General features: G+C 36.2%; 1 protein-coding gene across 1 annotated transcript; it reads right to left on the bottom strand.

The window, feature by feature from the left end:
* Window positions 1-610: 610 nt before the first annotated feature.
* On the bottom strand, window positions 611-15636 carry LOC147395986 (E3 ubiquitin-protein ligase RFI2-like). Its single transcript, XM_086449920.1, has 6 exons — window positions 15246-15636; window positions 12276-12445; window positions 7140-7198; window positions 4297-4319; window positions 3836-4211; window positions 611-1825 (listed from the first exon to the last, which is right to left on the bottom strand). Exons 1-6 carry the CDS (start codon window positions 15400-15402, stop codon window positions 1285-1287), a joined length of 1326 nt encoding a protein of 441 aa, XP_086306046.1. The 5' UTR covers window positions 15403-15636; the 3' UTR covers window positions 611-1284.
* Window positions 15637-18050: the final 2414 nt, after the last annotated feature.

The following is an 18050-nucleotide window of genomic DNA, read 5'->3' as shown; positions in this document are numbered from 1 at the left end:
TTTCATGTGACTTGGATGAGTGCTGGGTTTCTTTTGTCTGACGGTGATGGCTGCCGTCACCTTCTATTCTTACACACATTTCCAGTGAGAGAGAGAGACAGAGTGGTGCTGTGGCCAAGGGATTTGTTCAACTTGTGCTGGTCGACCAATTCGGTAAAAAATAATCGAATTTGATCCAGCTTTCAACTTGACAAGCCAAACACACTTGCCATGCCAGACCAACGTTTTTGCCACGTTCAACAACTTCCCGCAACAAAAACAAACGCAGTAAAAATGTCAATCCATGCTGAAATTTCAAACCTTGTGAAAAGCTCAACTTGAATTAAAAAAATCTCGATTGTTTATCTAAATAATTATTTCTATAAATTTTTCAGAGTTAATGATATTAGAGTGGATTGATCTTTGGTGACAATACTTACGTTGAAACTAAGTTGCTCATAGGGATCGATTGTCAAACATGTTATCTATATGGACACCAAATGGAGTACAAATACAGTAAAAATATGGAGCTAAGGTATAGACAAACCCTATACGATTATAATTAGACAAAATAGACATCTTGGACTAACTTTTTTATTCGTGGCTCACCATCAAAATAAGAAGCACCATATCACATTAAAGCTCCATCAAAAGTTCTTATTACCACTGATAATAATCAGAAAATCTTAAATGCATAAAAACACCAAGGAAAGGAAAAGAAAAGAAAAAAAAAACCAGAATGCAAACTAGTATTATTAAACATGGATGCACATATGCACCTCAATGGATCAAGTCAGAAGCATAAAACTCCAAACCTCAGGGATGATGAAAATATATGCCACATGAGCTTATGTGCTTTTAAACAGATGTTGGGAGGCATTTCGGGCAAGATCTCGAGAGCCCTCAGCCCTGTACCTTCGAGAGCCCTCCATTGATGTAAAGCCAATTTCAACATATCCCCATTTTTTTTTTCACACCACTCAAATGCTCTTTTTCCACGCGGGTTTCTCCTAGCATTCCTTTCCAGTCATAATGACTCACTGTAGAATGCCTATACAAGACAACAAAGTTAGTTCTGCTTCCTTGCCATTCAATGAGAAATCCAAATTGTCCTCAAGAGCGAGCAAATCAGGACTCGGAAGTTCATCACACGGTTGTCATGTGATTAGAAGAGATAGTTTTCAGTTTTCAGTTTTCAGAGCCACACGACACGATAAGTCTGTCAGAAATTTACAGAATCGGAAGATTATATCACTTCACATCATATATATTTTTTTGTTTTTCAGTCCTTGGAGCAACGGTGTTTCATATAAAAGGATGCATCTGACCAGAGGGATGAACCGACTGATAAGAACTTTCCGGATGACTTTGTGACGATGTCGTCCTCTCGGATCCATGCCTGTGCCAATAGCTACTAGCCCTGCTGCCAGAATCTGACCCACCGGCAGGCTGATGAAACGACGGTGACCACCAATTCGACTCTCTGTCCACTGGGATCAATGGGAACGGAGCCAAGCGATCTCGTTCCCACGCATAAAAACGGTTCCGCAATGGATTATCGGCTTCTGGTGGGCTCCGGACAGATGAACCTGAAGAAGGAAAGACAAAGAAACCACTAGAATGATCAGAAGATGAGGGCATTGGCCCAACAGCAGGCAAGCCCCTTGGACCACCCCCAGATCTCCTAGTGTTAGAAAATATGGGTGACCGCATTCCTGTTGAATTGGGTTGCTGCTGTTGATGGTAGGCATGGTGACCCTGGACCCGGTCATGGGCCCGTGAGTTGTTGCTTGGATAAGGTGGAACCATTGAGGACACAACTGAACTCCCTGCCCTAGGTCCAGACCTGTAAAGAGACAAATGCATCCAAAGTTAATATTATAGTGGTAAAAGAGGAAAATGATGACCAGATACTTCAAAGAGAATGGTGAAACCCATAGCATACCAAAAACAACACCAGATACTGCATGAATACTTTGATTTCGCCACATAATTTTCTTGTAAATTATCTTTAAAAGATTATTGTATTGCAACATTACAAGTTCTGTACATTCAGTATGATATATATTTGTCTATTTGCCCTACATTTTGCCCAATGTGTTTTGAGCTACATGGGTTAGAAGTTTTGGAATGGGCTGATTTTTGGTGATGATGAACTCTGTTTTGAGGAGATCATCCTCATCTAAAATCAGCCCATTCCAAAACTTCTAACCCCATCAAAAGTGGTTTACAAAAAATGGATGGTCCAGAATTCTTCTTTACAAAAAATGTAGGACAAAATACGTAGGGCAAATGGTAGGGTGCCGAACATTTCCCTATATATATATATGGGAAATGTTCAGCACCCTAAGTTTTACCACACATTTTAACAAACGTTTTTTGTCCTACATGGGTTAGAAGTTTTGGAATGGGCTGATTTTTGGTGAGAGGATGATCTCTATGATTAGAAGATCATCCTCCCCAAAAATCAGCCCATTCCGAAATGTTTAGCCCCATGTTTACAAGTTGAAAAATCGTGGACCGTCCATTTTTTGTAAATCATTTTTGATGGGGTTAGAAGTTTTGGAATGAGCTGATTTTTGGTGAGGATGATCTCCTCACCATAGAGATCATCCTCACCAAAAATCAGCCCATTCTGAAACTTCTAACCCATGTAGGACAAAACTCGTTTGTTAAAGTGTGTGGTAAAACTTAGGGTGCCGAACGGGACCCTATATATATATATATATATATATATATATATATATATATATATATATACATATGAGTCGTGTTGGATTGACTGCGTGGAGGTGTGCACAGAACCCTCGATGTTTTTCCTCGATATACAAGTGAAAAAATCTATGGTTCTGTCCACACCTCCACATCAGCACGGTGTGCAACGTGGTATCCTGCGCAGTCAATTCAGCATTTTTCATATATATATATATATGAAGGGTCCCATTCAACACCCGACACTTTGCCCTACGTGTTTTGTCCTACATGGGTTAGAAGTTTTGGAATAGGCTGATTTTTGGTGAGGATGATCTCCTCACCAAAATTCGGCCTATTCCAAAACTTCTAACCCCATAAAAAATGATTTACAAAAAATGGACGGTCCACGATTTTTCAACTTGTAAACATGGGGCTAGAAATTTCGGAATGGGCTGATTTTTGGTGAGGAGGATCTTCTAACCGTAGAGATCATCCTCACCAAAAATCAGCCCATTCCAAAACTTCTAACCCATGTAGGACAAAACACATTTGGTAAAGCGTAGGGTAAAGTGTAGGGTGTTGAACATTTCCCATATATGAAATACAAAAGTCCAAGACCCCATGGGGACAGTATTCTCCACCACATTTACCTTCCATTTATATCATTTCTCATTTTTTCTTTTAGTGGAAAAAAAAAAAACAAGAGTATGTTGGTCTTTTACATAATAAATACTTGTCTTTTTCATATTAAAAGATAGAGCCATTTTAGTCTTTGGATTTAAATGCCTTGTTTGTTGTAAATGCTTTAGCAATCAATACCAACAATACTTGTATAAATGCTTAGCATTTATTATGTAAAAGACCAACATAACCTTGTCTTCTTCACTAAAATACAATATGAGGAAGTGTATAAATGGAAAGTGAATGCAATGGAGAATGCTAATGTCCCCAATAAGCCTTGGACACTAGATATTATGGAAAAATAAATAAATGGTTATACCCCTATCCATATCCTGTATTTTTATGTTCGCTAGATTTTGGGAAATGAAGTGTCAAATCCCCAATTATCATGTCACCGTACGTATCCATATGTGAGCATACATAGAGAAAACAAAAAACCCATCAGGAAAAATATTGGTCATCCTTGATAACCAAAACTTACCCATGACCAAGAAGAAATGGATGCACAAAAGACCCCGGTCTTGGTAGACTGTCTGAATCGCCCCTTGTAGATCTTAGTGTCGCAGATGGAACTGAAGTTTGGTCATTGCTACTTGAGAAGGGAGGAGAATGGTGGTCCCAACTGTGATAATGGAGATCAACAGCCGTAAAAGTATGGGAAGTCACGATATCACTGACTCTAGATAGGTTATTCCAGTGATGACTGAAGCTAGGACCATCGGCAACACTCTCATTGGTGTTCGAGGATGAGGGTTGAAGTGGGTGGAAGTAGGCAGCAACATAAGGGCACGAATGGGCAGCTGATGGTGCAGCAGTCTGCTCCGAAAAGATGGCATAGTGTCCCAATAGATCACGATCTGTATTATAATATATTTAATCACTAGTCCTCAACTGAATTTTTTAACAAAAGACCACAAGTGGTGATAAAAGGTAAATACTTACATGCAGGTGATGGTGATTCTCCCCTGAAATTTTTGAAAAAGCTAAATGTTAGATGTAGAGATAAATGAGTGGTAAGACTAGAAAGTCAAAATTAGAAATAAGAAGGTTCAAGGGAATTCGAGAAGAGCCCCAATAGACATAAAGTGAAGTGATTGAGATGGTTTGGGCATGCAAAACAAAGACCAATGACAGCACCATAAGGAGGATGTTACTAGAAGTCCAAGGCTCCAAAAGGGAAATGTAAGGCCAGAAGTAATGTGAAATGGAGATCATAAGAAAAGTCACAAGCACAAGCTGACTGGAGTTATGGCTAAAGACAGTTAAATAGCCATATGGTATTCATGTTGCTAATCCCAATACTGGAAAAAGGAATAGATGGTGATAATGATCAAATGTAAGAGGGAATTTGATAATGACAAACAGTGATTAAATTTTTGTTTGGACTAGATTCCTAAATTGGGATGGAGGTCTGGTATCGCAAGTTAAACTTTAAGGATCAATAAGGCAATTAAGTAAAGGATGCAAAGAAGATTTTGGTAGGGAGACTACTGACAGCTCGTCTCAACAACGTTCTCCCACGAGTTCTTTGTTGTGATTTAAAGCAGATTGAATTTCTAGCACAATTAGATGATTCTTTAGATCACTTTGCTTTCATATCATTTTCGGAGAATAATGTTGTTCAATTACTCATCAAAGAAATAATTCTTATTATTATTATTATTATTCAATGCATACATCTTGCTTCATCGAAATCAGAAACCCAACAAGTGTTTTCTCAGCTAGCTGTACACACAAGGCAATTTACTAATTGAACAACCTTGACAGATAGACAATTTCTTATAGCTATAGGAGATATTGTGGTTAAAGTATCAACAAGGCCGTGATAAGTGAGAAGAGACAAACAGGCTACAGAGATCTTGCGAATACATTTCTTCTTAAACGAACTGCATACAAGTTGAGATATTGAGACAGCGTGACGACTTTAGAAAGGCACAAGCAAAAACTTTATTTTCTACAAGGTGTAGAATGCTGTTTTCAAAATTAAAGCAAATCAAGAATATTGCTTCAGTTTAAAATTTCAGAGTAGGGAGATAGGTGGGACTCACCAAGTGTCAGTTTTGAGGGGTACAAACACAACTAGCTTACATGATTCACCTGATCCAAAGTGAACCAACTTGTGCGAATGGAGTCAATTTCAGTGTTGGCTGAGAACACATCAAAACAAGTTTGACCTCAAAACAAGGTAGCCACCCATCAAAGCCACCTTACAAAGACTATGGTTGAAACTTAGAGAGATGAGTGACCAAGAAAAAGCATACGACAGAGCTCCAGTGGCTATTGGGGAAGATAGTAGTTGGTCTTATGGACCTTTTGGCTCTGAGGGCAAGTCTTACTCAAAATCCCCACATGCCTTTATTATTGGGGGGGCTTATGAAAGCAAACGAAGAATTTCCAAAGCAAAAAAATATATATATATTGAAAAAAATATATTCTATTGCCACAATAACTTTTGCTAACGCCACCCCAACTCATCTGTATATCACTAAAGAATTAGCAACACTCTTGGGGTGGTGTAGCACAAGTTGGTGTGGCGATAGAAGCTCTCTAAAAAAAACTAGAGTCAGAGAGAGATTTAAAGTTTTAAAGGGACCTGCTAGTAGGGTGGGTACAGTGGACTAGTGACGCAAAAAATTAAATCTCTTATTCAAAGTCCGTAAATTTCCCTAGGGGGCAACTAGGAAAAGCCCATTGGAGGCAAAGGATTCTTTAAATGCAATAAAGCAGTCAGAAGGAAATGGCAAGGGCCCTTGGAAGCTTGTTATTTGATTGATCACATCAACTTCATGATTTTTCTCAAACTCAATGAATCCTTGGCAAGAGGAGCAAAGAGAAATGTTTAGCAATTCAAAGTTTTGTGATTATCTATTAATGAAATTTCCACAGTACTTATCAAATGATAAAGAACAAAACACGAGGGAAAGAGAAAGTAATAAAGTGGTCAGAAGGAAATAGCAAGGACCGTTGGAAGCTTGTTGTTTGATTGATCACATCAAGTTTATGATTTTTCTCAAACTATATGAATCCTTAGCAAGAGGAGTAAAGAGAAATGTTAAGCAATTCAAAGTTTTGTGACTATCTATTAATACAATTTCCACAGTACTTAATCAAATGAAAAAGAATAAAACGCGCGGGGAGGGGGGGGGGGGAGAGAGAGAGAGAGAGTGGCTTCAACAACAGTACCCGTCTGACTTGTAACACCCATAACCATATCCATTCAAAATAGCCACTAGATGATTAAACAGAGTCGACTACAATGGTTTTGTACTATGCTATGAAGATAATGGCACCCATGAGAAGATCTGATGCAACTTGGCGACTCTAAAAAAGGGGAGAGAAAGGGTAAAGATGGTTTTATTGAGGCAATGAGAAATGATTTTAAAAAATCATTGCCCTGATTGAATGGAAAAGCAGAATAGGTTCCTGTATTTGTTTCCAATTAGTGGGACCATAGACCTGGGATGATGATGATGGTGGTGAAGTTTTTCGGGTTAAAAATGGGCACTGACATCATTGCCCCATTGGTATGCTAATGAAACACCACTTGAATGACATTTTATTGGATTTGGAATTGATGATGGTGTACACCTTTTCATAATGTCATCATTCTCATATCCCAATCTGGTGTTGAGGTGGTATATTAAAGCATCCCAGTGGGGCTATAAGGTCCATTCAAAAGGGGAAGAAACCCTATGAAATGCAATTAGACAAAGTTCCAAATGCAGAAATTGATGCTGAAAAAAAAAAACTCAAAAATAAGGTCATAGCAGGGAGATCATGCTCACTCAAACGAAGAAGGAACCCGAGTCAATCCACTAAATGGGCACCAATGTACTCCAAATGGCTGAAAAAGAAATTCAGAAACCAGTAAAAAATAAATAAAATGATCAGGTGGTATAAAAAATAATACATATCCCCATGTAGCACAAAGCCTTATCCCAAAGATTTCATGTCGGCTAAAAAAATTCTCATGTAACACAATACAACAACAAAGCCTTATCCCAAATATTTGGGGTTGGCTAAAGGAATCCCCACATATCACAATGCAGCTGAAAATTTTGATAAAGCAAATCAATGTAGGAGGTTGTAGAAATAAATGCAACTAAAAGATGCAAAAAAAAAAAACCAAAACCAACCGTCATAAAGGTTCTGGCACCACAACTCAGCGTAATAGTGAGATCTCAACCTTTTTGGCAATCATATTTGAGTATTTATGGGAGTACTTGGATCTCCTTTAGGTGACGGCACCGTGATGGAGAGAGCAAATATTACAGAAAGACAAGCAATCGAACTTTATGTGAAAAGGATAAAGATTCTTGAGATTGGAATCAACCCTCAAATACATCATCAGCCCATTACCGACAATCATCATCGATGTCATTATGCTTGGTAAAAATATAACTTGTTTATTTGTCAACCAATGGAGGGCTAATATACATCACAGAATTGGAGTTAAAAATATGAAAGACAATACATGAACCACAAATACAGCCTCCAAATGATACAAGGATAATTCTTGCCTCGTAGGTATAACATAATGATTGGCCAGTTTTAAAAACCCACCTCAAGATAAGTGAATTTTATCGTAATTCATACAAAGAAAAGCACCTAAATTTTTAAATTTATTTGTTATTTCTGAAGTTGATTATTTTTATTTAAATTTTCAAAGATCTTTTTCTACACAATTTAAGGCTTGCAGTTGCCTCAGAGCCAAAAAGCCTTGTATATGCTCCACGCTTTTTAAAAAATTGGTTAAGTAGGTAAGATGATAAGGGGAGCAATTCACCTACATCAACTAAAAGCTTGTGATTGGATTCCAAAAGAGTGTCACTCAGTAATGACTCAAGAGAACAAATGTCTTAAAGAGGATCAAGGGTACTTCTGCTGGTATAGAAAAATGCCTCTCAGAAATCTAAAGGAGAGCCAAACTTTCCCAAAGAATAGCTCTTCAAGGTGAGGGACAACAGTTTCATGTGGGCCACAATGTACAAACACAAAATGATAGGTCTTCGCATCTATAATCCAAAGAAATCTAAAGGACTCTAACCTTAACAGCCCAATAGAATCTATCAAATAATCAAATCAAGCATGAGGAGATTATTCAAGCCCATAAATTGCCTTCTTTAATTTTGTATGTGTTACTACACTCCATCGCTAGTAAATCTCCGATAAAATTCCATGTACACTTCTTCATTGACATTGCCATGGAGCAACACAATTTTCACATCAAGTCGATGAAGCATTCAACCACAAATAACAGATATTTAGATCAAAACCTCAAAGGATTTTGTTTGTACTACTAGGACAAGGTGAAACCTTCACAACAAGGCGCATTTTGCACCTTCCAATAGAACCATTAAGCTTGAATTTCAAAAAGAATACCTGATTTCGCCCAACAACCTTCTTTCTCAAAGGAAGAGAGGCACTTCCCATGGCATTCATCCCTTCTAACACATTTTAGGGCAAAAATAATCTCTCTAACCTTAACGTTACAAGTATATGACAGTAACATTAAAAAAATGCCCTTGATGAGGTGTAGCAACAAGAACGACAAGAATACTCCCAAACCAACATACATCTTCTAACCTGATCCAAAAATACCTTTTTTGGTACCAACTCTCGTCCTTGTTCCTACCTATTTCTTACATAATTCAAAGATTTCCAAGTCTTGCCTCGAACCAAGATCAATGGTGTAATAATAAGTCTGATTCATATATTAAGGCTATAGTGGATGAATTAGCTCATGCTTTGTCAGAAAAAGATATATGAATTTTAATTAATAACTGAAACTTTAAAGAAAAAGGCACAAAAGAGAATTGCATGTTCCACAAACGTCTTGCCCTATCGTATGATTGGCTTCAAAAAAGATTGAATGGAGGAACATGATTTAACAGCCAACTTCATGCAGTTCAAAATAGTCTTATGATGATGAAGACCATGATAATGATACTTGAATACCTCTAACGAGTTGTTTCTCCTACCTACCTATTGACCGTTTAGGCCCTGTCTAAATACAAAGTAGAAAGTAACTTTGAGAAAAGTGATTTTTTAAAAGAAAAACTTTGTTTGGTTATGTCATATTTTAGGATTTTTTTTCCACTCTGAATCTTAGAAAAAAAATCTTAGGGTTTCCATTCCAACACGATGAACTAGGGTTCTTCAAAATTGTTTAGTTGAGAAATTAAAGCTCTGCACGTAATCGGATTCAAAAGAACGTTGAGAAAGCCATTAAAAGGGGGATTTGAGATAAATTCAAAAAAGAAATCGCACCTCGATCCACCTGGTTTGACGTAAGTTCCAGAGGCGAACTCCAACATAATCATCGATTTCATCTTCTTGGGCTTGGTTGAGTTGGCCTCTTTGAGGTTGGGGAAAGCTTTGAGATTCTATGGTGTCGAAGATATTAGGGTTTGGATAGGAGACGGCTTGGCATACCTATTAATTGGCTTCAGCTCGCTCAGCATCAGCGGTCCAAGCACCAATCCCTCCCCAGGCTTTCGACATTTTTTATACAAAGATCTGAAACTTCTCTAGAACCCTAATCTTTCTAAAGTTGAGAATTTTAAGATAGAGATAGAGAAACTCTAAACCTAGATTCAATCACTTGGAGAGAGAGAGAGAGAGTGGAAGATTATTCACACCACGTAAGATATGGCTTCTTTCTCGGTTCAACTAAGAAGTGTGATAAAGGGATTTAGTTTTCTACTTTTGAAAGTATAAAGCAATATTTTTTAAAAAGTTTTGTTTTTTTACTTTTTAAAAGTAACTTTATCAAGTTATCCAAGAGCATGGTTTTGGAAACCAATAAAAAATTAACTTTTTTACTTTTAAAAGTAAGAAAGTTAGTTTGGATTACTTCCAAAAAAGACTTTTCAAAACTAAAATACATAACTTTTTGATAAGTTAAAATAAAATAAAATAAATGATAAGTATAAGGTTAGTGGTTAGCAAATGAAGTTGGACTTAAGGGGGTTTGAACTTAGGACGTGGGAACAAAACTCCAAGCCTCTTACCACTTAGCTAAGTTGGCACTTCATTAATTTAAAAAAAAAAAACTTTTTTTCAACTTTTGAAAGTAAAAAAACCAAAGCTTACGTCACAATCTCTTTCACTCTCACCAGATCTCTTCGTCATGAACTCATACGGTATTCTCTCTCTCTCTCTCTCTCTCTCTCTCTCTCTCTCTCTCTCTCTCTCTCTCCGCCAAATCTCTTGTGCAGTAAACCAAATCCGACTAATTTCTTGACCAAGAAATCATTGATATGAGGCTTCAAACGAAGGAAAAAACTAGGGTTTCCGCAACTTTGAAGGACAGATAATCGAATCATTCGAGAATGTGAGAGATTGCTGAGACTCCAAATTGGAATGGAAACCCTAAGATGCTTAAAGGAATTTTCACTCTAAAAAGCAAAATTTGAGAGATGCTTTCACCTTTTATGAGATTCAAAGAGAGAAAAAATATTAAAATAGGATAACCAAATTTTTTTTTTTTTTAAATTAATTTTCTCAAAGTTAATTTCTTTGTATTTACTTTCTTATTTCTACGTTGTATCCAAACACGTCAAATTACTTTTTGAAGTGTATCCAAACGGACTCTTATATGCTTTGAAAGATTTTGGTATAGCAACCGGATCTTTCGCACCTCAAATCCCCTAACTCGTATCCTATCATCATTTTTTATCTCAACATCCTCCATCCTAAAACCTGGACAAAGGGCTCAAGTATCTTTATAGGGAGTCCCAAAATATATTTTTGTAGGAAATGTCCTCAAATTTTTTCTTTATTCTTATGCCTTAAACTTATCTATGACCAAAGCAGAATATTCTCCATTCAAACCATCTTTCAAAGCTTGCTATTTATAAAGTGGTGAAGTGCTAACTTGGCTAAGTGGTAAGACATGCGGAGTGTTGTTCCCACGTCCTAGGCTCAAACCCCCTTGAACGCAATGTCATTTCCTAACCATAAACCCTATACCTACCAAAAAAAAATTATAAAGTTGGTGAAAAAGTGCAAAACTTGTACACTCCAAGTTTCATTCCCTCTTCAGTTTTTACTATATGACCAATCTTGGAAATGTATTAATTAACAGTGACAATTTACATAATATACTTCTCCACGATCTCGCTTCTTGTTTGTCACATGAGGTTGTACAAAAGAGAATCAATGTCCAGTCTTTGCTGACCGACTTACGAAAGATCACCTTCTTTTCACAGTACACTCAGAAGACGACAATGATCAACCTTGTCCAACAGACATACAAGAGAACTACATTAAATATTTCTCACTTCTTGAATGGTTCGAGATATTACTTGATATCAACAACCTATATGTCCAATATGGGCATGCAATCTGGTACAAGGTTGAAGGAACACATACAATGTTATCACTCTTATGATGTTCAGTTTACGTTGTACTTGAGTTAAAAGTTAAGGTTAGAGTCCAGCTTCCTAACATACTACAATAATCAGCCATAGCCACGGTAGATCATACACATACTACTTTGTGATGTGCAGCAGTGCTAGGATTTAATATGGCAGTGCAAACTATGTTATAGCCTTATAGGATGCACAAGTTATGCTTAATACTACAAGAGCCTACAAGAAGAAAAACTCAGTAAGGACGTGGCATTTTTTGAAATAGCATTTTGACTATGAAATTACAATCAATTGAGGTCCAATAACGAAAATAAACAAACAGCAAAAACTCAGTAATGTATGTTCAGCACTTCAACACTCATAAATCTTACAACAATAATAAATGTTATGTTAATCCAACTGACTTCATCAAAATTACAAGGTATAACACAAATGTAGCATATGAGAACAGGAAGGTAATGCACCAAAGAAACTTTCCTGATAGCTGCTATAATATTATAAAAATAAAATAAAATAGTCAATAAGTAAAGTTGTCATTTTTTTTACCATTTCTGAGTAACTTGGATCATAAAGATCCTCATCATGTGCCCATTCATCCACACTAAACTCAGGAAATGAACGACAACCATTCGCATAAAGCCATTGACCTTTCTCGATTTTTCGGCAGTTTGGGCACTGCATCATGCCCTTTGCATTGAATGCCGAACCAATGCAATCTAAAAGAAATCATGATACAGAATAAAGATTAATTTAACATAGGAAAGCACCCAATCGCTGACAACAAAAACATAAAAAAAAATCCATCTTTTAGAACTGACAGATATAACCTAACAATCCTCAGAAGAAAATATCACAAATGCAAGATAACTGTGACAAAAGTTACGAGAGAGGTGCAGAGTGCAACAGGAGTTAATTTTCAAAGTATGATAACCAAGAGAACAAAACACTGGAGGAAGAAAAAATTTCCATAAACAATATATGCTGATTAAATTCATTTATAACCATGAAAGTTTATCATTTATTTGAACCAGAAACATCATTTAAACACACAAATTTGAAGCATCTAGCATGAGGATCACAGGTTCAAAAAAAGGAAATACCAAAAAGTCAAAATTTTCTCTTTTTCCACTGAACAATTACCGTATGAGATACATCTAAAATAGGTCATACCAATTAAATTGTACTCCCGGACCAGTTTCAACAGGAAAAGGAAAATGAAAATGAGAATTACCACTACAAGTTAGATCATAGTTCATGATGAACTAAAAAAGAATAAAAAGTTCTAACAAGTTCTATTTGAGAACGAGAGGAAGAAATTTATAAATGAAAATTTCCTACATCCCCCCCTTTTCCAAGGTCAGGAACGATGTGCACAGAATGGGAGAGAAGGAAATTGGGTGCATGGATAATGGTACACCACTCTCCACCCCCAACCCAATTCACAATGTCAGCCCAAAGAAAGGTGAAACTCCATCAAGCAACATTCCTCCTTGACACCTTATGATACTATAAAACCTATCGTACAGTAATATAGTTTATTTAAATTAACTGTGTGACTTGGTCATGTTCAAGAGTGCTCCTTACTCCTTAGAGTATTAAATGTTTGTTTTAAAATTTGATGGCATCTGACCATTAAGCATAAAAGTATAAAATATATAAAATAAAATAAAATAAATTGATGGGTAAGACGGATTTGAACCCACAACCTCAAAGTTGCTTTGCAATGTGTCAAACCAACGGAGCTCTAAGCACATTAAGCACAAAAATTCAACATGCAGCTTATTAGGTGAACATGTATAAAGATCTTACTATTAAGTATTTTCAAGCTGCACAAATCATAATGTGCTGACAATTAGATACCTTGATCCTTGACTAAAAAGATTTCTGATTCTAGATAGCTTTTTCATATCCAATCAGGAACGACCACATTTTTCAAAGAACATACTAGTAATCTTGACTACTGTCAGTTTTGTCAGTTTATTTTTCTTTGATGTAAAAATCCAACACAATATAAGGCAAAAAAAACCTCCAAATTGTCCAAAAAGTGATCTTTCCACAACCAACACTCCTAGTGGAATTGCAAGTATAGAACTAGTATGATGCGAAAAAAGTATCAAAATTTCACATCAAAACATACTGGTATTTAAGGAAAAATAAACACAACCATAAATGCTAAGAAGCATTCACAACTTAATAATAAACTGCTCGTTTGGGACAGGATTCCTTAAACGTGTTTCTAGAGCTTACTTTCACTATTATAATAAAGAGTACCACACACATTAATATATATTGACAAAGAAACAACATAGGAGGAGAATGACTTCACTTTCCCTTGTTTAGGAAACAGTAAACCCTTTATGTTTGTTCATATTTTATGTGTCTCTACCATCACTTAATCTGTACTTTTTTCAAGTCACTCATCGATTATTTAACTCATTTGGCCTTGATCTACCAAGTTACAAAAACTTTCCTCGTGGTCTTCTAACATTTCTGTCCTAGGTCCAAATTACAACAGAAAAAAAAAAAAAAAAAAAAACAAAACTGACCCAAACACCATGTTCAACAACACCCAATAAGAATGAAAATCACGACTTATTTAGCTCAACTACCACAATATCATACAAATATATCATGTAAACAACAAACTTCCGGGGCTATATCTTGCCCAATTGCTCCACAGATATCATTCATGATAAGTAGGATCAAGGCACAAGACATAATGTTTAAGTTCTGAAGCCTTATAAAAATGGGTTTTTCGAGGCAGTACATCATTTACATTAATCACAATGAGGTTTGGCACAATTGGAATCAGCTCGCTACATTTCAAGCTAGTATCTTGTAGTAAGTCCATCAGTGACTTAATCGGTATCATAACATGAGTATTTTGTGAAATATATTTCTTTTTGGTGCCTTAATGTTTTATATGATGCTCGACGACCCAAAATCTAGAAACTTGAAATTAGTAATATCAGATGATAAAAGCACGTAACTCTTTCTACCGTTAAATTCTAATAGATTCCAACTACCAATGAGATTTCATCAGGGCTTTCCAATAAAGCTCGTTTTTCAGAGTTTCAACACAAAGATAACACCTCCACAAACACATGAATCTACAAAAGATGCAAATTAAGCAATATTTGATTCATTGGAGTCAAAATCTATATTCTTAAATTGAAATAAGAATTACTCCAGTGAATTCCGATTTGTCGGAAGTCCCTTTGTAATTTCATTTTGATTCATATACTGAATTTCCTTACAAATAAAAATAAACAGTCAGATTCGATTTGGTGACCACATATTCGATTTTATCATCAAAGTGCAAAGCTTTGTAAGAAATCTCACATTTTAGTAAAACCGAGAGTCCAAATCAAAATTTATCCTTGAGATATGGCTTTGTTAATAATAATGAAACCAAAATTTACAATAAACAGTCCTTATAATCAGATCTCAATAATTCATCGATCTCAATTAAAATTCATTAACTTTTCAACCAAAAAAATTCGATTTTTAACTCACCGAGATGAAATTCGTGACGGCATTTCAGCTTCACCTTCGATCTCTCCCCATTATCTGTCACAGGTTCGAGACAAATCGAACATGAAATCGATGAGACACCAAATGAAATCCCTCCTCCGTCCCCATCATCCAAAAGATCAGCATCTCCCGATCCCATATCCCCAATTAAAAACCCCAAATTGGACGAAATTTTCAAATAAATCTCTTAAAATCCATCAGAATTCGTGTTTCCACCATTTCAGAGTAAAACATTTGCAGGAGAATTCAAATCAAGAAACCCAAGATGTCGATCCAAGGTTTCGCGAGATCAGAGAGAAACGAAAGACATAAATCGTTTTTCACGAAAGGGTCTCCCTATCGTTCGCTCTCGGACCAGTTAAGATTGGTGTCTTAATTATATCTGGAGGTGTACGGACAAGATATGATCTGACGGATAGGATTGATCGATCATCTAAAAGGAAGTAATTGGTTGGTAGATTACCACCAACAGTTCTATCCACTTTGTAACTAGACATATAAACTAGAGTTAGTGGAGGTGGGTTAGTTGGTGGTAATAATTTTTTTTTTTTTTTTTTTTTAGAAGTACACGTGTCATGTCAAAGAATATTCTCGGAATCTGACAAGATAAGGAAGAGAGTTTGTATGGATTTGGACTGACAGTGGCCGGGTTCGGACCAGGGTTGGGTTGAGCACTAACTAGTCGACTAAGCCTTGAAATGGGTGATCAACCGGGTTATTCGAACCAAACTGAAACCAATAAACCGGATTTTGTCCAGATTTTTTGTCAACCCAAAACCAAACCAATACCCCACCAGGTTGGATTGGACCCAAACAGGTCAATAAAGTCTCAACTTGAACCTTACCTAAAACCTTATTTTTTCGATTCAAAATTGATCTTGTTCCGATTAACAGATCTACAAAATATATAACAAAATCCTAAAGAATTTTACGTAAAAAAACAAAATTAAAAATGGTCATATGACCATTGGGGGTTGGGTTGGATGTTTTAAAATATGGGTTTATTTTTTGTTGAGCTGAATTAGGTCGATCTAGGTTTAAAGCCAGGTTCAAGCATGTTCTCGGTTTTGATTGGGTTTGGGATTGGGTAAAACACTCAACCCAAGATTGATCCGAAATAACATGTGCTTGTACAAGTGTTAAGTATGTTTTGCAATCCTGGTTAGTCTGAATTCTCAAGTTTCAAGCTATTGAACCCCTAGCCCTAAACTCATCCTAATGGATTTGGGTTGGTCTCGAACCAAATAAAAATAAACATTTTAATGATAATTTGTAAATTACTTTTGATGGAATTAGTAGTTTCTGATTGGGCTGATTTTTTGTGAGGATGAACTCCTCGCCATAGAGATCATCCTCACAAAAAAAATCAGCTCAATGCAAAACTTTTAATCCATATAGAACAATGTTAGTTCCCTAGCATTGGTTGTCAAACGCCACCTTATCTATATATATAAAAAAAAAAGTTTCCATGGATCGAGGTCCACATTTAAGACATGTGGACTGTCACATTAATCCAAATAACACCTCATCCCTCTTGATTTGTGGTCTACATTGGTGTTGAAAAAAAAATTTAGGTTAGATCTTGAGATTTAAAATGGATGACCATTGAACTCCTAGAGTTAAAATTTAAATCCAACAGCAAAAATATGTTCTTTTTTTTTTCAATTTTTTTATTTTTTAAGAATTTCATGCTCTACTTATACATGGCACCTGATGGCGGCCTTGACCACCATGCTAGCATGTGGTCCATAGAGATAGATGGTCATTCGGTCCATATAACCCCATATATATATATATATATATATGGATATAGGGTCCCGTTCAATGGCAAACTTTTTGGCAAAACATTTTTCAAAACATGAGTTAGAAGTTTTGGAATGGGCTGATTTTTGGTGAGGATGATCTCTACGGTGAGGAGATCATCATCACCAAAAATCAGCCCATTCCAAAACTTCTAACCCCATCAAAAATAGTTTACAAAAAATGGATGGTCCACGATTTTTCAACTTGTAAACATGGGTTAGAAGTCTTGGAATGGGCTGATTTTTGGTGAGGATGATCTCCTCACCGTAGAGATCATTCTCACCAAAAATCAGCCTATTCCAAAACTTCTAACTCATGTGTTTGAAAAATGTTTTGCCAAAAAGTTAGCCATTGAACGCTACCCACATATATATATATAGGGTTAGGATTGGGGGACAAAAAAATTTGATACAAATTTTGATATCATTTATTTAGAAATATGGGTTAGCGATTTCAAAATGAGCTGATTTTATGTGAGGATGATCACCATGGTGAGTAGATCATTTTAACAAAAAATTAGTTAATTCTGAAACTTCTAACCCCATTTCATTTCAAAAATTTGAAAACCAAAAATTCGGCCAAATGATAGTGTAGACACCTAAATTTGACCGGGCCCTTGACACAAAATATCCCAAAAATCATAAAAATTGGAATGGGCTCCGAGGCCTAAACCTACAAAAATCTAATGTATTTTGTCATTATTTTTCAATAAACACCCCAAGTCTACTCACGTGGCACATGGACCGAAACACCTCACCACCCTCCTACATTCTTAAACTCAACCCAATACAAGCCCAAACCCATTCTTATTCTATACTTCCCAACCCAACCTAAACCCATCACCTAAGCCCATTTAAATTAACCCTATCCATCAATACACCCAAGCCCAATTTACAACCTAAAATCCAACCATTATTTAATCCAATCCATTACCAAAGTCCAAAGCCCAACTCATTATCCAAACCCAACTCAACCCAACCCAAC

Source organism: Akebia trifoliata, chromosome 8 (assembly GCF_017979445.1).
Source record: "Akebia trifoliata isolate Shusen 1 chromosome 8, ASM1797944v1, whole genome shotgun sequence".
Lineage (NCBI taxonomy): Eukaryota > Viridiplantae > Streptophyta > Magnoliopsida > Ranunculales > Lardizabalaceae > Akebia > Akebia trifoliata.
This window is presented reverse-complemented; position numbering and strand designations above follow the sequence as displayed.